This window comes from Nannobrachium achirus, assembly GCF_963921795.1.
Source record: "Nannobrachium achirus genome assembly, chromosome: 20".
In the NCBI taxonomy this organism is placed as follows: domain Eukaryota; kingdom Metazoa; phylum Chordata; class Actinopteri; order Myctophiformes; family Myctophidae; genus Nannobrachium; species Nannobrachium achirus.
This window is the reverse complement of record NC_137827.1, coordinates 36,215,571-36,235,117: the sequence shown is the minus strand read 5'-3', so window position 1 is coordinate 36,235,117 and position 19,547 is coordinate 36,215,571. Positions and strand designations below refer to the sequence as shown.

The following is a 19,547-nucleotide window of genomic DNA, read 5'->3' as shown; positions in this document are numbered from 1 at the left end:
AACAGGGCGAATTGAACGTTGTCATGGTGACTTGTACAAGTATAATGTTAGTGAATGCAAGACAAGAAAACAAACTGTACAACGATACGACGATCTATAAAATATTTTTCAAATTAAACCTTATTAGGACTCAAGGAAAGAAAATTATTCTTTAATTGCAAGAAAAACAAAAGCAAGCATTGGCTTGTAAAAGGTACCCAGGGACTGGATAATTAGACAAAACAGACATCCTAAACAGAGTGCTCTAAAGCCGAAAATCACTTAAAATAAATGAAAATGAGTCCAATCAGGTGTGCTTCCAAGCGTAAAACACAGAAGAAATAAAAATGCTATTTAGCTCCAACACTCCCCAAGACATTAGAGCTGTTCTAAGTTCTGGGGAGAGTCGTGTACAACCAATAAAATGATTGAGCAATGCACTTCACTTGAAATACAGTCGTTAAAAATTATGAAGCTTAACCTTAGTTTTCTTTTTTTAAGCCTAGTGCCTCTTTTTTAAACATTTGTCTCTCTTTGTTCATTGTTTAATACCATCTTGGGTTTGACCGCAAGAGTGAAGATATTTCAACATTATTCTGAAACAAACAAAATAAAACTGAAATCAAACAGCTACACCCACTGTTCAGTCTCTAAACACGGTCCCCTGCTCTTAAGCAGTGTGTCTGTCCAAAACATCAAAAACAAATGCCGTTTCAATCAAACTGTCAAAGTGCATCAACATAAAAAAAAAAAAAAAAAGAAATGGTGAGTGGTAAGAATCCATAGAAAACCCACATAATAAGGTGAGTCTCTTAAAAAGGGCACAACCACCTCTCTCACAGATGAAGAGGTTCCATCATATCTTGAACTTCTTCTCTGACGGGGACGACGCTGAGCCTCCGTCCCCTGATCCCATGTGAGTCCGTTTCAGAGTGGGACCCTGGATGGGGCTTCTCTGAGAGGAACGCCCCGCAGCCGGTGGCCTGGTGTCTGCAGGTTTAACTCCAGTCTCTCCCTCTGACTCCGAGGAGCCACGAAGGTTCTGACCCGCATGTTCCTCAAGTACAGTCCGGTGCTGCCCGTTCACACCAGGGCTGAGCCGGCTTGGAATGGCCCAATTATGGTCAGCTGCCAGTGAGCCGCTATACTCTGCTCCGCTGTCAGAGTCCTCTAAGGTTACTCTTTCTCCGACCCGGGACTCTGTCCTGAGAGTATCTGGAGACGCAGGAGGGGAAGCAGTCAGGTGCTGCAGCTCTCTCTCAACTCTATCGCTCCCATCCTCCTCGTTGTCATGACTCTCGGGAGACATGACAGGACTGAGGCACACAAAGTCTGAAGGGCTAAGACGTTTCTCCTTACGGCCTTTATGCCCGATTTTGCTACGGGGCCTGATGTGGAGAGTGTCTTCCTCTTGCCCGTCACCTGACGAAGAGGAAGAAGAGGAAGAGGAGTTGGAGGAGTTGGTGGAGGAGGAAGGGTCGTCGACGGATATCTCTGGATAGTTGCAGGTGTCGAACGCGGAGAACAGGGCCTCCACAGCCTCGGGAGCCTCCCCAGCCCTGTTGACCAGGTGCAGACGGCGTCGGCTCCTCATGGCCACCTTGCGTCTGTTGGCGCTGCGACGCTCCTCATCATCGCTGCTGGAGCTGGAGGTGGACGTGGAGGAAGAGGAGGCTCCAGCGGGTCGGGAAGGAGAGGAGGAGGAGGAGGAGGAGGAGGAAGAGGTGGGGCTAGACAGGGTGGAGTTGTCCCGGGGACTTGGGGAGCGCGGGCGGGGCATGGGGTCAAGCCAAAACTCGCTCGAGTCAGAGTCATCGTTCACCAGGTCCAACAGGAAGCCCGATTGATGCCGCTGGCGTCGGCCGGCTCGCCTCCTCCTCCCCAGTCCCGACACATCCTCTGCTGCCCCCTCCACTCCCACTGGTGGCCGCCGCTGCTCCTCCGATCCGGATGCATCGGGGGCGGCTAGGGAGGAGGATGACACAGAGTTGTCTGAGTCGCCACGCCGACCGACAGCAACGGTACCGATGCTGGTACCGGTCAGGGCGAGGGGAGGACCCGCAGTGGGTGCCCGCGTGGTACGCCGGCCACGGGCATGGAGCTGCAAGATGGCGCCTTCGCTCAAGTCACTATCTGAGTCGGAGCTCCAGCCTTCGATCTCACGGCGCACCAGCGAGTCGAAGAAGGCCATCATGCGCGGGTCCTCCTGGATGGACTGGCTCACATAGTCGTGAGACAGGCCACTGCCGCTGTTCAATACTAGGCTGATGTACTCCTCATGGGTGTACAGGCTCCGGGACTTGTCCTCCACATGGCCCTCCAGGTCCCCTAGGCTGTCAGGCTGCTGGTACGGACTCCACACCTTGGATGGGCGGTGGAGGATGGATAAAAAGAATAGGGTGTAAGGAACAATAGAAAATGTGGAAGAAGTAATACAAAGAAGGAATGGAAGATGGGAAGAGAGGATGCGGTAAAAAAGTAATGGTGGAGAGGATGGAGTGAAGAAAGAAAAGTTGGAGCAAGGGAAAGTGTGGAGGGAAGGATTGAAAGGTGTAAGGAAGGATTAATGGATAGGTAATAGAGGAGGACAGAGATGAAAGAAGGATGGAAAGACAGAAGTGTAGATGATAGATTGACATAAAAGTGGAATGTTAGAAGGTGGGAATAGATGGACACAAGGGTGGAAGTAAAGAATGATGGATAGAGGGACAGAGACAGTTATAAAGGGGACACAGTAACAGAAGAGGTAAAGGGTAAAACATCAAGGGTCAGGTTCAAAGTCAAACACCCCATGCAATTAATACTGTTATTCCAGAACACCTGGTATGCTATCAGCTTTCCCTCTATCCAGTAGAAAACACAGAAGAAGTGAGCATTGAGCAATGGTTACTTTACTGACAAGAAGAGTCCCTTGAAAATATATGTGTCATTCTGTATAGTATAGCTGTTGATTCTTAAAAAGTGAGTTTCTTTTTTTCAAAGTATATTTGAATGATTTCCCCAAGTTTTTGGAGATGCATACAGTAGCCTTCATCGAAACATACATTTTTATCCTCCATGTATTTGAATAATGGATGATGTCTTTGCCCCATGGTGACATAGTTCCCAGTTTGAGATGCGGTTCCCAATCAATCTGTCCTCTCTGGTTCCCTCTCAGCCTCCATGCTTCCCAAAACAAAGACAACCCCAGCAGTGAACTTCCCCTTTAACCAGTTAAAATCTTATACTTCATTTACCGGGGTTCCTCAGGGGTCTATACCAGTGGGTCTTGCCCGGGACCCAAACTAGTGAAAACAGCAGATCTACAAGCACACAACGTGACACTTCTCGCAGTGAGATCGGCTATTTTCACTACTTCTTAAACATTTGTTTTCCAATATGGAATTTCTTAATATTGTTATTTTATTTACTCATGAAATTACTTATCATTGCATTTATTTCCCCAAAAAAATGTTTTTTTGGGAATAGTTTTTGAAAATGTTTTTAAAAATAATAATTTAAAACAAAAAATTAAAACCAAAAAATTAAGGGACCCATAAAAATGTGTCCACGACCCACAAATGGGTCCCGACCCAGTGTTTGGGAACTGGTGGTCTATACTATACCATCCTTTTTTCCCTCTACACCAAATCGGTGGAATGGAGATAATAAAGGGTTCAAGTGGCTAAAGAACATTTTATGGGAAAATATGGATACTAGGTTTCAAGTGGTTAAAGAAAGGGCTATATGAATCAACCATAGAGTATATATAATAGAGAACGGATAGCCCCGCCCACAGATATTAATTTCAACGCAAGTTGCCCAGTGGCGTTTTGAAGCATGCGGAAGTGGGTGAATCCAGGTGCATTGTGGGGGAAATTAGCACATCTCGATGTGCCAAATCATGTTAGGTCGAGACGTAGTTATGTCACGACCATCAAACGACGTCCATTGAACCCCATTGTAGACCCCTCTTTTGCTTGTGCATGAAGTTCACCCCGCCTGCTGTTCCAGCTTTGGCCAGTAGGGGCCTGCTGCTTCAACTTTCTACCGTAGTTCTGGGGGCTTGGAATCAACATGTCTCCCACACCTCTACATGCCAGGGCAGTTTGCCGCCTGATGATGCATAACCAAGGCAGCCAGAATGTGACGAAATGGCGAGCCGTCTTCACCTGAGGTGATATTACTCACCAGACTCGGCACAGGGTAGTACTTTTTAAAAAGGCATGATATTCATGGACAGTTATATAGGCTACATATACATGGACCATACCTTTCCATGCCAAAGACCCCAAATAGCTCTAGCTTCTGGTTGTGGCCCTCTATTGCAAAATGGCGAAAAATTAAATAGCCAATTTACCGCCCTCACAATGCTCACATATCTATTTTTTTCATTTTCCTCTCCTTTCCAATTGGTCCCCATAGCGCCCATAGCCCTAACTTTGAAAACCTATGGTTTAAGGCTGAGAGGGAGACAGAATAAGATGTGAATCTATTCATTGGCCAAGTATGTTGCCTGTACATAAACTGCAAACAAAATTTGACTTGATTGGTTGCAATTCGGTTGCATTTCACACAATATACAAAGTGAGAAATACAGAAACATAATTTATGTATTGTAAGCATGTACAGTAAACAGCACTGTTGGAACCATTGATATAAAAAGCAAGATACCTCAACCGCTGCTGGATTTCATTGGAGAAACGTCAAATAGGATAGGCTGAAGTGCGGAAGTGTCGAAGGCACTCTGCCACTCAAAGTGCAATCACAGTGTGTCTTTTCCGGGACTTATCAATTCAATTCAACAGAGCTTTATTGTAATTTTTCCATCCAGTTCCAATGTTGCACGGCACAGCTGTTCTTAGAGGCTGCATAAGAAAAGACCCGCCCCCACCTGCCTCTGATTTGCCTACCGAACATCTGTGTCTGTTACGCACGCAGAAGAATTCCGTCATGAAATGCCTATCCTTTTTGACGACTATGAGCCCCAGAGAGCCAGAAGAGGCGTCTACCTTTCTATGTCTATGGTTGGAACTCCTACAGTTGATACAAAGCGATGATGCCAGCTACTGACCTTGATGACCTTCTCCACACCGGAGGAACAGATCATGTAGGTGTGGGGATTGAACCGGACCTGGTTCACAATGGAACGGTGTCCCTTCAGAACCATGAACGCCCCATTCACCACGCGCCCTGCGCCTCCTGAAGGATTGACAGCACATATGGGTACTTTATATTAGAATAGAACAGAATTTAACCTTAAAACTCCCACAGATAACTCCACAATCAAACTGTAATCAATGTCATCGGTTTTTTCTTTCACTACAACCAAAGTGGAGGATTCTTGAAACATAATATCACACAGAAATGCATCATCTGTTTATCACATATTTAGTCACAAGGAGAAAATCCAATTTTCATCAACCCAGCAACCATAACAGCCATGTTGAATTTGTTTGATCCTTTTATCACTCGATTTATTTTGTATGTAATAAAATAACCCATAACAATTACACTTCATGTTGGAGTGATTGCTGTGATTTGGCCTTCCAACAAGGCCAGTGGCAAAGAAAATCTCACCATGCAGATATACTGAACAACAGCACAACCTTGAGTAGGATATTTAAGGCAATTGATGGGACTGGATTGGAATACTGTGACGTATAGGACACGCTCCAGTGATACACTAAAGGTCCCCAAAGCAAACACTGAACTGGGGAAGACAGCCTTTTGCTTTAATGCCCCAACCACTTAGAATGAGCTACAGCTTAAATTCAAGATAAGTTCTCCTATAACATATGGTCAAGTGTCTGCAACTGTCTTTAAACTTGTTTTGTAAATGCTCTGTAAATGTTTTGTGAATATTGATATTATGTATCTCGACAACATTGCAAATGAGGACAACCTCAATGTCTCTCGAGAATAAATAAAGGTTTGAAATGAAATTGTTTTTATAAAACAATTCTACTATAAACTATTGATCAAGTAGTCATTTGACTGTCCAATCAAAAGTGAGGATATATACAATAGAAATCTCTCTGAGTTACACATACTGCCACAAAGCATGGGTTGACTTGTAGCCAAAACATATAACTAGTGGCGCCGGAGGATTTTGTGTGTGTGTGTGTGTGTGTGTGTGTGTGTGTGTGTGTGTGTGTGTGTGTGTGTGTGTGTGTGTGTGTGTGTGTGAGAGAGAGAGAGAGAGAGAGAACATGAGCTACAGTATACAATACAGACAGAGAGGACAGAGAGAATGTGTGAGTGTATACAATCTTTGCAGTATAAATAACTGGGGCTGATTGTCTGATTGTACCTCAGCCAAGTGACTGGGCATAACAACTCATGTTGGAATTGCATACTTGTGATATGGTATAGCGGAGATTTGTTTCAAATGTAAAGTGCATTTATTACAAAGACAATTATTATTATTAAATGTATTACTTAATTTGCACTTTGAAGGATCCCATCCCATCTTTTTGTATGGTCGCATTCCTAAGCTCAGTTGGATAGAAAAACAAATATATCACTAGAACTCAACTAGTGTAAATAAAGAGTTGTTAAGCCTGAATTCATACTTAGTCAAATTCATACGCAATCGTACAACGGTGTCCTGTGCCAAAAATAGCATATGTACAATCTCACAAGACTCAACTTGCCATAACTTGTGAGCTTGTAGATCTGCTATTTTTGCCGTGGGAGTAGGCATTAAGAGTAGATAGGAATTGTGTTCATTACATACTACTGCTATGCTAGTATATGGTGGACCTACCAACAGGTGTGCAACTGGTTGCAGACATGACACACAGACATGACACACAACTGCGTATATTCACATGAAGGTACAGTCGGCGATAGGGAGACAGACGCCATAACTCACCTGCCTCCGGATCTTTCGGGATTTTCCACATGTAGAGGTTGAAGTCATCTGAACCAGACAAAATGTACTGAGGAGGGGGCACAAAGACAGATTCAGAGATTTAAGAGTAGCCCATGTCTTAGTACACCACAACTCTTCATAAATCAAAACAGACGACCAAGATTTTATCATGTCAGTGTGCATCTGAGAAAACAAACTCCGGTCAGAGGTTGTAGGGGGTCAAGGAAAATATGTCAGAAAATGTTTTATCTGAGGCAGTATCGTGATTTTGGGGATCAAAGACTTCCTTGACATGGCAGGCAAACCCTTAACAGGAACCTTGCTTCCCCCTGAACAGTGATAAACATTTATGTGTGAGCAGACAGTTGCAATTAAACCTACTCATTAAGACCAGCTACTATGAAACAGAGTTTTGTCTCATCCAGGTACAAGCAGTGAAATGTTGGTGGGACATGTTTCGCAAGTTATGTTCCGTGTTAAGGACAATACAAAATAACAAGATAATAATAGAGAAAATACAGATCTTTTAATAAAAAATAAACGAAAAAGATAAAGATTTTAAAATTCTAAGTTAAAAACCACATGTAAGACACACAACATGACTATGTACTGTATGTGTGTATTCGTTTTGTTCCTTTGTCTTTTTTCCAAAGCTCTGAGGCAACAGCTTTCTGAGCTTTGAGCCCCAGTCTCTGACACCTCAAGCAAGCTTGCCATGGCAATATATCGATCTGCTCTACTTTAATTTAACTGTTTATACAAAGTTTCTAAATGATTTCACTGGCTGTGAGCAACTACAATAACTACAGTGTGAAGCAGCAGGTTTCCTGTGTCAAATGCGTTTCGGGTCACAACTCTTCCTCAGGCAGCCTATAGAAAGAGTGGTCTCCATGTAGTCCGCGGGTTCTGACTTGAAATGCATGGCTGAGTAGTCTGCATGTTTTTACTTTTTTGCATTGTACAGTTATGTTGCTCCTCGTCTGTTTAGCTTTAAGACAGGGTCTGTCTCATATTTGTCAACAGCCAACATGTATGTATATATATTCCCATAGGAAACAGAATATGCAACTTGCTGTCACAAATACCCATTACAAAATTCTTACAGGAACTCCAACTGTTGCTTAATCATTATGGCTTCAGGCCTCACAAAAAAAGTAAGCAGAACACCTGGGAGTTCCAGCCCCACCTTAATCCCCTTGAGGATACTGCATGTCAGGTAGGAATGTCATACCCATTTTCTTCCCCTCCCCTCCTCTCCCTTTTCTTCATACTGGACTGTCCGGACCGCTCTGTAGTGCAGCATACAATACAAACAGTGGTTCTTAAAGTGGGGTCTGGGGATCCCCAGGGGTCCTTGAGGGGGTCACCAGCAACATTAGTTAATAAAGACTAAAGATCAGGTTAACCACATAACCCTAGTATATACATACTTTTTGAAAATAGACGATCTATAATAGATCTAAATAACATTACTGTGTGTATGCATCTTTGAATTTGAGTGCTGACCTGGACCCTCTTAAGTGAGTTGTAATAGTTCATATTCAACAGGCACTGTGAAACTTTTCAACACAACTTATTGAACGAAAGAAATCTGTTATGTAAGGTAGTTTCCATTCCATTTAACAATTGTACATGCTGTCTTGATTAGTCTGTGCTAAACATAATCCTCTGACAAAAAAGATTTTCCAGTAGAAATTCCCATAAAAGTATAGGAAAGGCTGAGTGCTATTTCTAAGAGCCTATCTTTTTGATAGTTTCAGTCCACACTGAAACTTAGAACTAAAAAGTAAATCTTCACAATATGTGAAAAATATTCTGGCGTTTTAGTTCCTTGGCCAACTGGCAGCATGTACAAGAAATATGGCCCTAATCAGTCGAGTGGTTTGCAAAATCTGCCGCACACACCCTGTTCTAAATGGCATACCCCCCAGGTCCATGCCATAAATGCCATAAAAACAAATATTTTTTGAATATAATAATGTCAAAACGCAACTGTAATTACCATAGCGTAATAAGACCTGTAGACAGTCTTCAACTCATTCTTTTACTCTTAAGTCTTTAAGGAAATGGCTTCTGCTATTTCTGTTGTAAGCCATTATGCACTCCACTGACCCCTGAGCATAATGTGAACATAAATAAGCATGTCTGCAGCATGATGTCATGTCTGAAGAGGACCTGCGGGAGGACCCCTGGACCAGTATGGGGGCTTCTGTGCACCTCAACGGCTGAAAGCAGGTTCCCATATCTTCTACCATTATTATTGTTGTTGTTGTTTTATATGCATGTCAGTGGTTCATACAATCATTTAAAATAATGGTTAGATGACAGAACTTTGGCTATCTTCTAACATGATGATGATAATGTGTGTGAAAGAGCCCTAACCTTCATTTGTACATTTGGGGGGTATGTGCAACTATTCACTTAAAGCGCTACCTAACATGGGTCAAAATCATCTTTGTACACCCAAGTATAAATGAAGTAATTGATGAACTGAGGAATTAAATGTGTTCAGGAGGAGTGCTTTTCTTGGCACAGCATTTCAATGATGCCCCGCTTGGCTGCTGACCTGAACGTCTCTCTCTCTGCAAGTAAACCACATAGACCAAACAAATGACAATGTCCCCACCAAGGCCAAATATTTAAATCTCCATTTGTTGTGTACAACAGTGCTTCTTTAATTCAATTTCCTCTTGCCCATGTTTCTGTCTATCTGTGAGACCTGTCTGTTTCCCATGTCTTGCTGGCCATTTACTCTCTTGTTGCCTTTCCATCCTTCTGTCTGTACACTGGCAAATAACTGCCTGTAACCACATGAATCCTAGTGTCCTTATTGTGGGGACATTGAGCTTGTAAATCTGCTATTTTAGGTGAAGCGATTTAGTGTGAAAGGGAGGGAGCCTAGTAGGAACACCTGGGATGCTCCAGACAACAAAATACATAGGATTTAAGTGGTTAAGTACTTGATTTATGCCTCCATCTGTATATAATGCCATTTGTGAACCATACCATAACACCAGGTAAGGAGAAGGAGACACTGTCTTTGCCTCCTAAATAAATAAATACTAAAATGTTGCAAAGTTAAAAGTTTTTGTTTGAGCAAGTGAAGACAGTGCGTGGGTGTATCCATCTGTTGCTGGCTGCTCAAGCTATGCACCTGTTGCTGAGCCTTTTTATCAGGTGTGCATCTGATAGAATACACCAGAAAAACATTCTTTCAAGAGACAAATTATTTTATAACACAATGGTATACAGCTGATTCTGCAGCTGATATTTCAAAGCTTTCCTTATACGTCCTTATAAAGGCCCATGTTAGATTCCCCATGATGACTATAAATAGAACTATAGCGGTTCATGTGCTCAGTGGAGCATATATCTCCGAAAGGAAATGTGGTCTATCGTGTTAGTCAAGCCATATCTACAATTTAAAATGTACAATTACATTTAGGCATATCCAGAGTAACTTATAAGCGTGAAATGGGAACGAGCAGCGTAAACATGAACCCTAGTCACCAAACAGAGTAGATAGCCACACAAGTAGAGTGTAAAGAGTACAATGTAGTCTGTAGTGCCTCCAAGAAACTAGGATACCAGATAAACATTGAACCTAACATCTAGGACAGGGTTCCCCGATTAGTTTTCCCCAAGGGCCGAATTATGTCTAGGGTACCAAGCCGAGGGCCACAGTAGATCTGCTGTTTTCACTACTTTTGTGCGACGGCCTCGTATGATGAAGCAGGGCTTTACTTTGTGAAAGAACATACACATTTTGAGATACGAGGTTTACACCCAACAATGATGATATACTAGTGTTGTTGCTGCTCTTATACCACCATTATTACTGGGGTTGGTGGGGGCCAGACAGTAGCCCCCGCGGGCCGCCTATTGGGGAACCCAGATCTAGGATGTATGACTCCGTACAGAATTTGGGCAAGGTTTCAGCCTGATCAGACCTCCATTGGCATTCCATTATGAAATTAAAGTTCAATATTTCAAAACATAATACATTATGTGGAATACATGCATGGAGGTACATCCTAACCTCTATGCACTCACTGGCAGTGTGCACATGAAATATGGCAATGATGGGTCGAGAGGTTTGCAAGATTAGTGTGTGTAGGTTCATATGATCAATTAATCGTTTTTAAGATAAGGTATTGGTAAATCTTTACAGTTTTAAATGTGCTGAGATGCCTGAGAGTAACCACAACTGAATAAAAGAAACACAAAAAACACAGCTCATTTCAAACTGGGTTTGATTTGTTTTACTATTTTGAAAAACATTTTTGAATATTTCAAATAGCAAAAAGATACATCTAAAAACTCACATGTCAAATGTAGAGCGGCTATTTTAAGTATCTTAAAATGTTTTTTAAAAATAGTAAAAATAAAGTTTAGGGCTAACAGGTAAGGCATGGACTAAAATATATCTTAGTCTTTTAGTTAATTTCTGGGTGTTATAACTTAGTTAACTCTTTGAGCGCCAGCGCCCTCTAGGGGCCAAAGAATGCCAGCGCATCTCTCATAGGCGAGCGCTTTAGCTTCCAGGACTTCAGCTTCCAGGACCTGACGTCCTCACGTTCATGCACGGCATGGAAATGTCCCGGATGAAGATGCTAACAGAATGGCTATTCCCATTTTGTCATCTAAAAGATCATTTTTGGGCGATTTCGCCGTAAATAAACCTCGCGCCGCTTTCCTAAAACACAAAAAAGAGATATAAGCCTTTAAAGATGCGGTCTTTCATTGGATTAGGCGGAGATTGGCGATTGCGTTCGCAAATTACGGCCGGCCGGGACGTTGTTAGCTTTCGGCTAGTAGCTACAAAAATCAAGCCAGGCTTCAGAAGGCCTCTTATCATTTTATTCATTTAATTAAATAAAGCCGAACTACTTCGGGATCGGCACACTCGTGTACTCATCGGAAGCGGCGCCGAACATCGGGTGAACATTGGGGAGCTCAAAAATGTATTTTAAACCATTTTTAATGGAATATATCGTCGGACAGAGTAGAACGACTAGCTGGCTAGCGAGCCAGGACCACCCACGACTCTACAAGCAGCTCGGGGTAAGTGAATTAATAAAAAAAAGATTGTATTGGATTGAAATAAAGCCGAACTAGTTCGGGATCGGCACCAGATGAGTTAAGTTACATATTTTTGTTCCCTTGATAAAAAAATAAATGAACAAACACCAACCTGGTCTTTGTCGCCGGCGAAGCAGCAGCTCTTCATGGTGCAGGAGTTGAAGTAACCCTGGTGGTCGAACTGGAAGCTGGGCAGACGGGAGTGCAGCTCGTACAGCACCGGTGGCAGCCGGCGCCGCAGGGCCAGCAGCTGGGTGCCCGTGCTGTTGAAGCGGACGCTCATGGCACTCTGCAGGGACATGCTGCCTCCGTAGCGCAGCAGAGAGCTGCAGGCCAGGGCACCACATTAATGATCATTGTCAGCACCATCATCATTTAAGTACTTATTCTCACTTATTCTATTACGACATCTACTATATCTATCTAAAATTAACATGTCAGGGCCATTGAGTTGTATTCAAAACACGTGACGAATGGCAAAAATAACAGCAGTGGGAGAAGTGAGGACAGGAGGTGAATTTTACACCTATGATTTGTGTAGGCGCGTTAATGAGCCAAGATCAATGTTCTGATGACAATCATGCTTTTGAATCGTCAGCCTTTACTGTGACACTGTGCCAGCAAGGGATAGTGTTTTCTGCAGGTGATTCAGTCCGAGTGTATCAAAGGGTGCGTTCGGAAATGCGCACCGGGTGTGTGCTCAGTGTAGTGAGTGCCTAAACCTAACCCTAATCCTAACCCTAACCGCAGTAAAACTATGCCTAAACCCAAACCTAACCCTAACCTTAACCTCAGTAAAACTATGCCTAAACCTAACCCCTAACCCTAACCACACCTGGTGCACATTTCCGAACGCACCCTTTGATACACTCGGACTGAATCACCAGCAGAAAACACTCTCCCCATGCCAGCTTTGGCTGGTTTAACCAAACGACAACACTGCCCTCTGGTGGATGAAGACATGTATTTGAAAAGAAATGTGAAACTTAAAATATAAGAGCATGAGCAAAATAGGCATAAAAGGCTAAGAGTCTCACCTGCGTGGTTTGCGGATGTCCCAAAGCCCCACCCCTTCCTTGGAGTTTGCTGTGGCCAGCAGTCTGGGCTCCACAGGGTTGAACATCACACTATGAAATGCTGAGGGGTAGCTGGCCAGGCAGAACGGCTCTGTAGGAGAAGAGAAAGCAAAGAAATCAGACCCAAAAATGGAGTGCCAGGTTTAAAGTGCCCATTTAATGAGTAAAAATGAACAATTCTCACAAGCTATTTGAGGGTGATAAACTTTAATTTACAAAAACACAGGGTCTGCAAGGGTGTCTGGCCGCTACAACAGCGAGTGACACTAACAGACAACTATTTTGCATTCACCCAACAATCCTGGACCTGACTAGACTGCTAGAATGACAATTACATGAAGTGAATGCAAGTGACTTCCTGGAGGTCCCATGGGGCCAGGGTTCAGAGCATGAGTTTAGCTGAGTTTACTCAGCTGGGTTATATAAGATAATGTGTAAAGTGCAAACATCTGCCAATATAGAAGTCAATACAGTAACAGCCGTGGATCAAAAGTCTGTTAATGGAAAGCACCATGTGAAGCAATTCTGTTAAACGTATTATTAGGATGACTGGCTGTTGCCAAGTCAGTCATGAGGGAGGCATCTAAAATAGAAGGATATTGATGTCATGCAAGATGACACCCCATTACATCTTTAATATTTTCAATGGGCCACACTTCATTGAAAACCCTGCCTTGCATAATAAATTCAAATTCTGAATGTACACCAAAATATTTCTTCTTCCCATACCCAACGGCAAAAATATTTAAGGCTAAAAAGTATATACACCAATGCCATTTTATGTTTATGACGATAATGTGGGACAGAATTTCTTATTTAACTGAAGTGAACTGATTGGTTGTTTTATTTTTCAGTGTAGTGTGAGTCCTGGACCTGTGAGTGGTCTTTCAAGTGGGTCCTCAAAATAAAATGTTTTTTTTTTTTCTTCTTTTTTTTAACTCGTGTTTGATCTTATATGGCTATAATTATGGTTATATTTAATGTAATTAAAAGGACTAGGGGTGACCACGCCTTTGCTGCAACCACGCTCTGGAACAACCTGCCTCACCCCATCCAATCTGCCCAGTCCATTGAGGTTCCACCTATTCTCTATGACTTTTAATTGCACTTGATCCTCTAATGTGTTTCTAATGATGTACATATTTGTCTGTGCGCCGATGGGTGCTGTTGTTGCTATCTTTGGCTCAACCCTGTACAGCACTTTGGTCAGCTTCTGTTGTTTTAAATGTGCTATATAAATATAAATACAGGTTATGCCCATTCCCAGAGTAGCCAGTGTGGTACCCACTAACATACGACCAGTCTACCAGTGTGGTACCCACTAACAGAGGACCAGTCTACTAAGTATGGAGATCCCTGATGTTGTCAGAAACTGGTGACGTCGTGTTGATGGATATATGCAAATGGAGTTCTATTGTGTGTGCCAACATATTGGCGAAGCGGCACAAATGTGACGCAAAGCTTGCTACAATTCTATTTATAGTTAAGCACTCATTGATAGATACTCATAATGCTTTATAACAATAAAGCACAAAAGATTCTGCCAAAATCTCCCGGAATGTACTTTTACAGCCAATGACCATTTACAGTGACTTATAATCACAGTAGTATAATGCATTACAGTGATTCATTCTAAGTTATAAGTATTATGACAGTTATAATACACTATGATCCTTGCAAAAACAATGCACATATCAGCCAAAACCAATATACCGGCTTGGTTCAAGGTACTTAACTTACTTGACATCTGGCAATGTGTTAATTATTTTTATCTCAAGTACCTAACTACAGTAATTATTAGTGCTAATTAGTAAGTGTATATATTTTAGGCATGGGAGCACCCAGCAGAAATCATACCCCCAACCATGCTCTACCTACTGAGCCATAAAAGACCATATGCTGAAGGGCCGGGTCTTACCTCCATGAGGTGGCTCACGTGTGTCCCAGATGAGAACGCGTCCGTCGTCAGATGAGCTGGCAAACACGTTGTCGTTGACAGGGCTGACGGACAGGCTGTACACGGCGTCGATATGGAGGAACACGTTTAGCGTCTCCCCTCTATGAGAAACATTAAGTTAGTAAACAACAAATATTAGTATATGTCAATATGTTATTATCTATTCACAGCTTGGGCTTTATTGTGAAAAACAAAATGCTATTGCCTTTTATTTTCTCTATGACTATTGAAATGTTACCTGAACTGAATGGAGTAAATGTTTGTATCATTGCGTGGTTAATAAATCACTCACTCTTTTCTCCACTAACTATTTTGGCAACTCAAATAACAACAAATACACAAAAATGCAATTTCAAAAAAGCAACGTACCTAAATCAAGTTTCAAGTGAACTCTGTGCAAGTTTCATACCCTACTGAAATGAATCCAACTGCTTACTCAAAAATCTCAAAAACTATGGTACGCTGTGGTTTTCAGTAGTCAATGGGCTAACTACTGTGCCAGATTGCAAGTATGATCTTATATAAGCCATTGGGAAACCCAAAAGGTGGACTATATGACATTAAGTTATGTTGTGTTAAATTGAACACCTTTGACTTCAAAATATCTTAATCAAATAGTAAAAAGAAGAAAAATCCTTTTGCACATCTACAGAGACGGACAGGTGCGTCAGAGTAATGAACTTGAAGAGCAGAAAAAAATGAACTTGAGTCCCGCACACTGTCTTCACTTACTGTACAAAAAATGTATTGATAGAGATGTTTTCTAAGTGAAGACACTGACAGTGTGGGGAATCATATAGTAAACAAATGCTTTTACCAACCTCTCCACGTCGTGAAGGATCACCTGCTCGTCATTACCTGTGAAACAGGAAAACTAGTTTTAAAATAAATGGAAGAACATGTGTGAGTTGGAGTGGCACTTAGCCAGCCAGAGTACTCAAATTAACATTTATTACACAATCTAAACAAGACAGAGTACACAAAAAAAAAAGATTAATCACATGATCTAATCAAGAAAAGTAAAGAATCATTCCTGCCATTGTCCATCCAATTACACACTAGGCCTATAGCTGATAAAATTCAATCTATTCCATCCATCCAATCAACACTTGTTCCTAATCTTTAACAAGGGAACATTTGCTGAGCACTCACTGTCTTTCTCGCACGCATGCTCTCAGTATAGCTTATCTGGGTAAATCAAAGATCAAAAACACAATTTCAGGCCTAGCAAGGCTAGCATTAGTTCTCCTTAAGAGTACTTACCACCAGAAAATACTTTCGTGTTGGTGCTGTCAAAGGCCAGACAGAAGATGTTGGAGAGGTGCTCTCCCTTTAACTTCACAGGCTTGGAGCGAGCATGGATGGCTTGCTCCATGTGCCACAGGAGGACTCGTCTGTCATCTCCTCCTACGTACAGCAGTACATGCATAGGAATGATTGACATGTTAAAAAAAGCACACTCAAATGATATACAGCAGTGGTTCCCAAACTTTTTATATCAGATCTACAATGCTCACGACGTGGCGCTTCGTGAGCTTGTAGATCAGCTACTTAAGCATGTATGGCATTTCTTGTGGTTTTCTTTATTTATTCATGAAATTACTTCAATCAAAAATTGAGGGACTCATAGAAATGTGTCCGTGACCCACAAATGGATCCCGACCGATGTCATGTACCCATAGCATGTACACATCATTGATGGAGGAGGCAAACTGCAGCTGTCTCCCATCAACCAGCCTCCAATGCATACATGTTCTATAGAAGTAGTAAAGATATATGATATGGTCAATCCAAGGGTCATCGACATGTCCGTATAGACAAATATGTCCGTGGGAGAAACGTGTCCATCTCTGTGCCAAATTTAGGCTTTCTGTTTTACACACCATTATAATGTTCTTATTTTGATCATAATACCCAATTACTGAACATCAAGACTCCAGGTTTTCTTTATTTTCAAGGACCACCATTAACTCTTGAGTGAACAAATGGAACCCAGATAAATCCATTTGGTTCCATTTGTACACTCTCAAGAGTTACTGACCTGTAATGGTCATTCGGGGCTATGTCTTGAAGTGTTTCTGGTAATATTATTGTCCGCTCATTTTGTATGTCTGTGGCAAAAATATATTTTTTACAAAAATGGCCACCACAGCCAACGATGCCAGCGATGAGCACTGGGTCAATATTGACCAGCAACTGTTTACAATTTCTTATTTGAGCGTATTGAGATTGCAGAGTCAACGGTTCTTTAAAACCCAACATGCATGTTTAATGAATATAGCTCACCTAGTACAGAAAGTATAAGAAAATTATAGTGTCAATCAAGAAAGGCTTTAATCTGCAAGTTTAAGGGCTGATTGATTGTTATTGTTTACTCGACAAAACTGGCTGGGTGACAATGACATACACAGGTAGTCAACCTAAACATGTCAGCCAACAGGGGGGGAGATTCGCACTTGAGGGCCCACATGCAGTGATCAGCTTACCTAAATGACATAATATGGGATGGGTCATTCCTTTCAATTCAATGGAGCTTTATTGGCATGAGAAAACATACGTTTACATTGCCAAAAGCGAGCGTAATAAAACAGTTACAGTTGGACGGGGTACAGCTGGCACTGTGTAAACAGATATGTCACATTTTGTCGTTATATACATGTTATATATACAGGGTATAAAGCCTTTTGAAACAAATAGCAGCAATCTTTTGCAGTCGCTTTGCATTTCATTATTCACAATACGATTTGAATAGTAAACAACAACAAAAAGACTCAGATTTAAAATGCGTTTAAAGCTAGCAGCTCTGTTTATACTGCATGTGCAGTGGGTCTAGATGTCACTCAACCCACTACTAAGCAAGCTTGACGTTTTGATAACTGGTGTAGCAAAAAAAATGCTAACCAGTAAACGCAAGCTAAGTTAGCTCCTTCTGTGGCTAGCCAAGTAGCCAGCTTTAGCCCCAGATCTCAGCCAGCTGGTATGAGCGTTAGCATGCTAGCAACTTAAAAACAGTGCGAGGCTATTCTTCGATCCACAGCAGCGGCATGGGGAAGGTGTGTGTGTGAGGGGGGGGGACGAGATCTGTCAACTTACCCGAAACGAGCCATTCTCCTCCATTGTTGGAGAACTCTATGGCGTTGACACAGCCGAAGTGTCCGAGCATGTCCTTCTTGTAGAGGCTGGTGCAGCCGCCCAGCCTGCGCCTCTGGAAGTCCTCCTTCATGAGCGGCTGTCCGGTGAGCGTCCTCCGGGACAGAAAGCCCACGGAGGAGCGCATACCGCAGCCCTGCAACTCCTTCATTTTTACCACCGTGTCCACTGCACACACGACCCGTGTTCAGCAATGCCCCATCAACACGAGCTGGTTTTCGGGCTTTGTGTGGCGACCAGACTACCGCCTCTGGGTAGTTTAGTAGTAGCAGCTCGCAGGTTATAAATCCTTAATGCGTTTAATGTCTACATTCTGGTGGATAATATATGTCTAATAGCCGCCCGCTGCTGCTGCTGCTGCTTGGCTGCTGATGTCGGTGTTGTTTTGGAGCTCCCCGTCTCGTTCAGTCCCAGCAGCTTCCTGCTCCGGCCAACCGGGTGCAACATCTCTCTCTCCCCCCCTGTCTGTCTGTCACTCACTCACCATCAATTCACATGACACATAACTTGATAGATCCTAAATATTTTACAGTTGTGGAAAAAGTATCAATACTGCAATGTAGAGTCTTCAATCAATCAAATACCCGGTTAAGTAAAAGTCTGGAATTCAAAATGTAGTCTACTTGAGAGAAAAAATACAAAAGTATTGGTATCAAAATGTGCTTAAAAAAGTACCAAAAGTGGAAAGTATACAGTATGTCCCATTTCAAGTTTTCAGATCTACAAGCTCACAATGCCTCGCATCACTGGCCTAAATGTAGACTATATTATAGGGCTGAAGTGTTTAGTAGTTGTGTATTGTAATAAATCTACAAAGTAACTAGAAACCAAAGTTTTCAAATAATTGTAGTGGAGTAAAAGTACAATATTTGTCTCAGATGTAGTGGAGTACAGCAAAAGTATTGAAAATTGGAAATACCGTACTCCAGTTAGGTAAAGGTACCTGACATTTTTATTTGAGTAAATGTACTTGAGTTACTTTACATCACTTATTTTATATACACCCAAAAAACTGATTCAACCCCCCTATAAATGTGACACATATAAATTATGTTTGCTTTATTTAATTACTTCACTTCAAGGCATAAGCATATACATTTAATTGATATAACTCAAATATTATTAATAGTGCCAGATGTGATACATTTACATTATGTTGGCTTTATTTAAATGTATTTAATTATAATATATGCAAATGTATTGAATTGATGTAACTGAACAAATATTAATCGTGCTTACCTTAAATATATACATTTACAATATATGCATTTTTATTAAATTGTTCCAACTCAAATGTAATTAATAGTGCTTATACAAAATCTATTCATTTAACATTATGCATTTATATTACATTCATGTAACTCAAATCTTAGTAATGGAATTTAAAAACACATTGAAAATGAGTTCCAATGAAAACTCCCAGAGTCCCATAAACCACGCCTCTCAC

The 19,547-nt window shown here is 41.8% G+C and overlaps 1 protein-coding gene across 1 annotated transcript; it reads right to left on the bottom strand.

Annotated features, from left to right (window-relative positions):
- Positions 1-11: 11 nt before the first annotated feature.
- Positions 12-18,437, bottom strand: dcaf5 (ddb1 and cul4 associated factor 5). The gene is made up of 9 exons (XM_080751410.1): positions 18,044-18,437; positions 16,214-16,357; positions 15,772-15,808; positions 14,912-15,051; positions 12,955-13,084; positions 12,030-12,243; positions 6,836-6,902; positions 5,033-5,160; positions 12-2,341 (listed from the first exon to the last, which is right to left on the bottom strand). Exons 1-9 carry the CDS (start codon positions 18,249-18,251, stop codon positions 836-838), a joined length of 2,574 nt encoding a protein of 857 aa, XP_080607536.1. The 5' UTR covers positions 18,252-18,437; the 3' UTR covers positions 12-835.
- Positions 18,438-19,547: the final 1,110 nt, after the last annotated feature.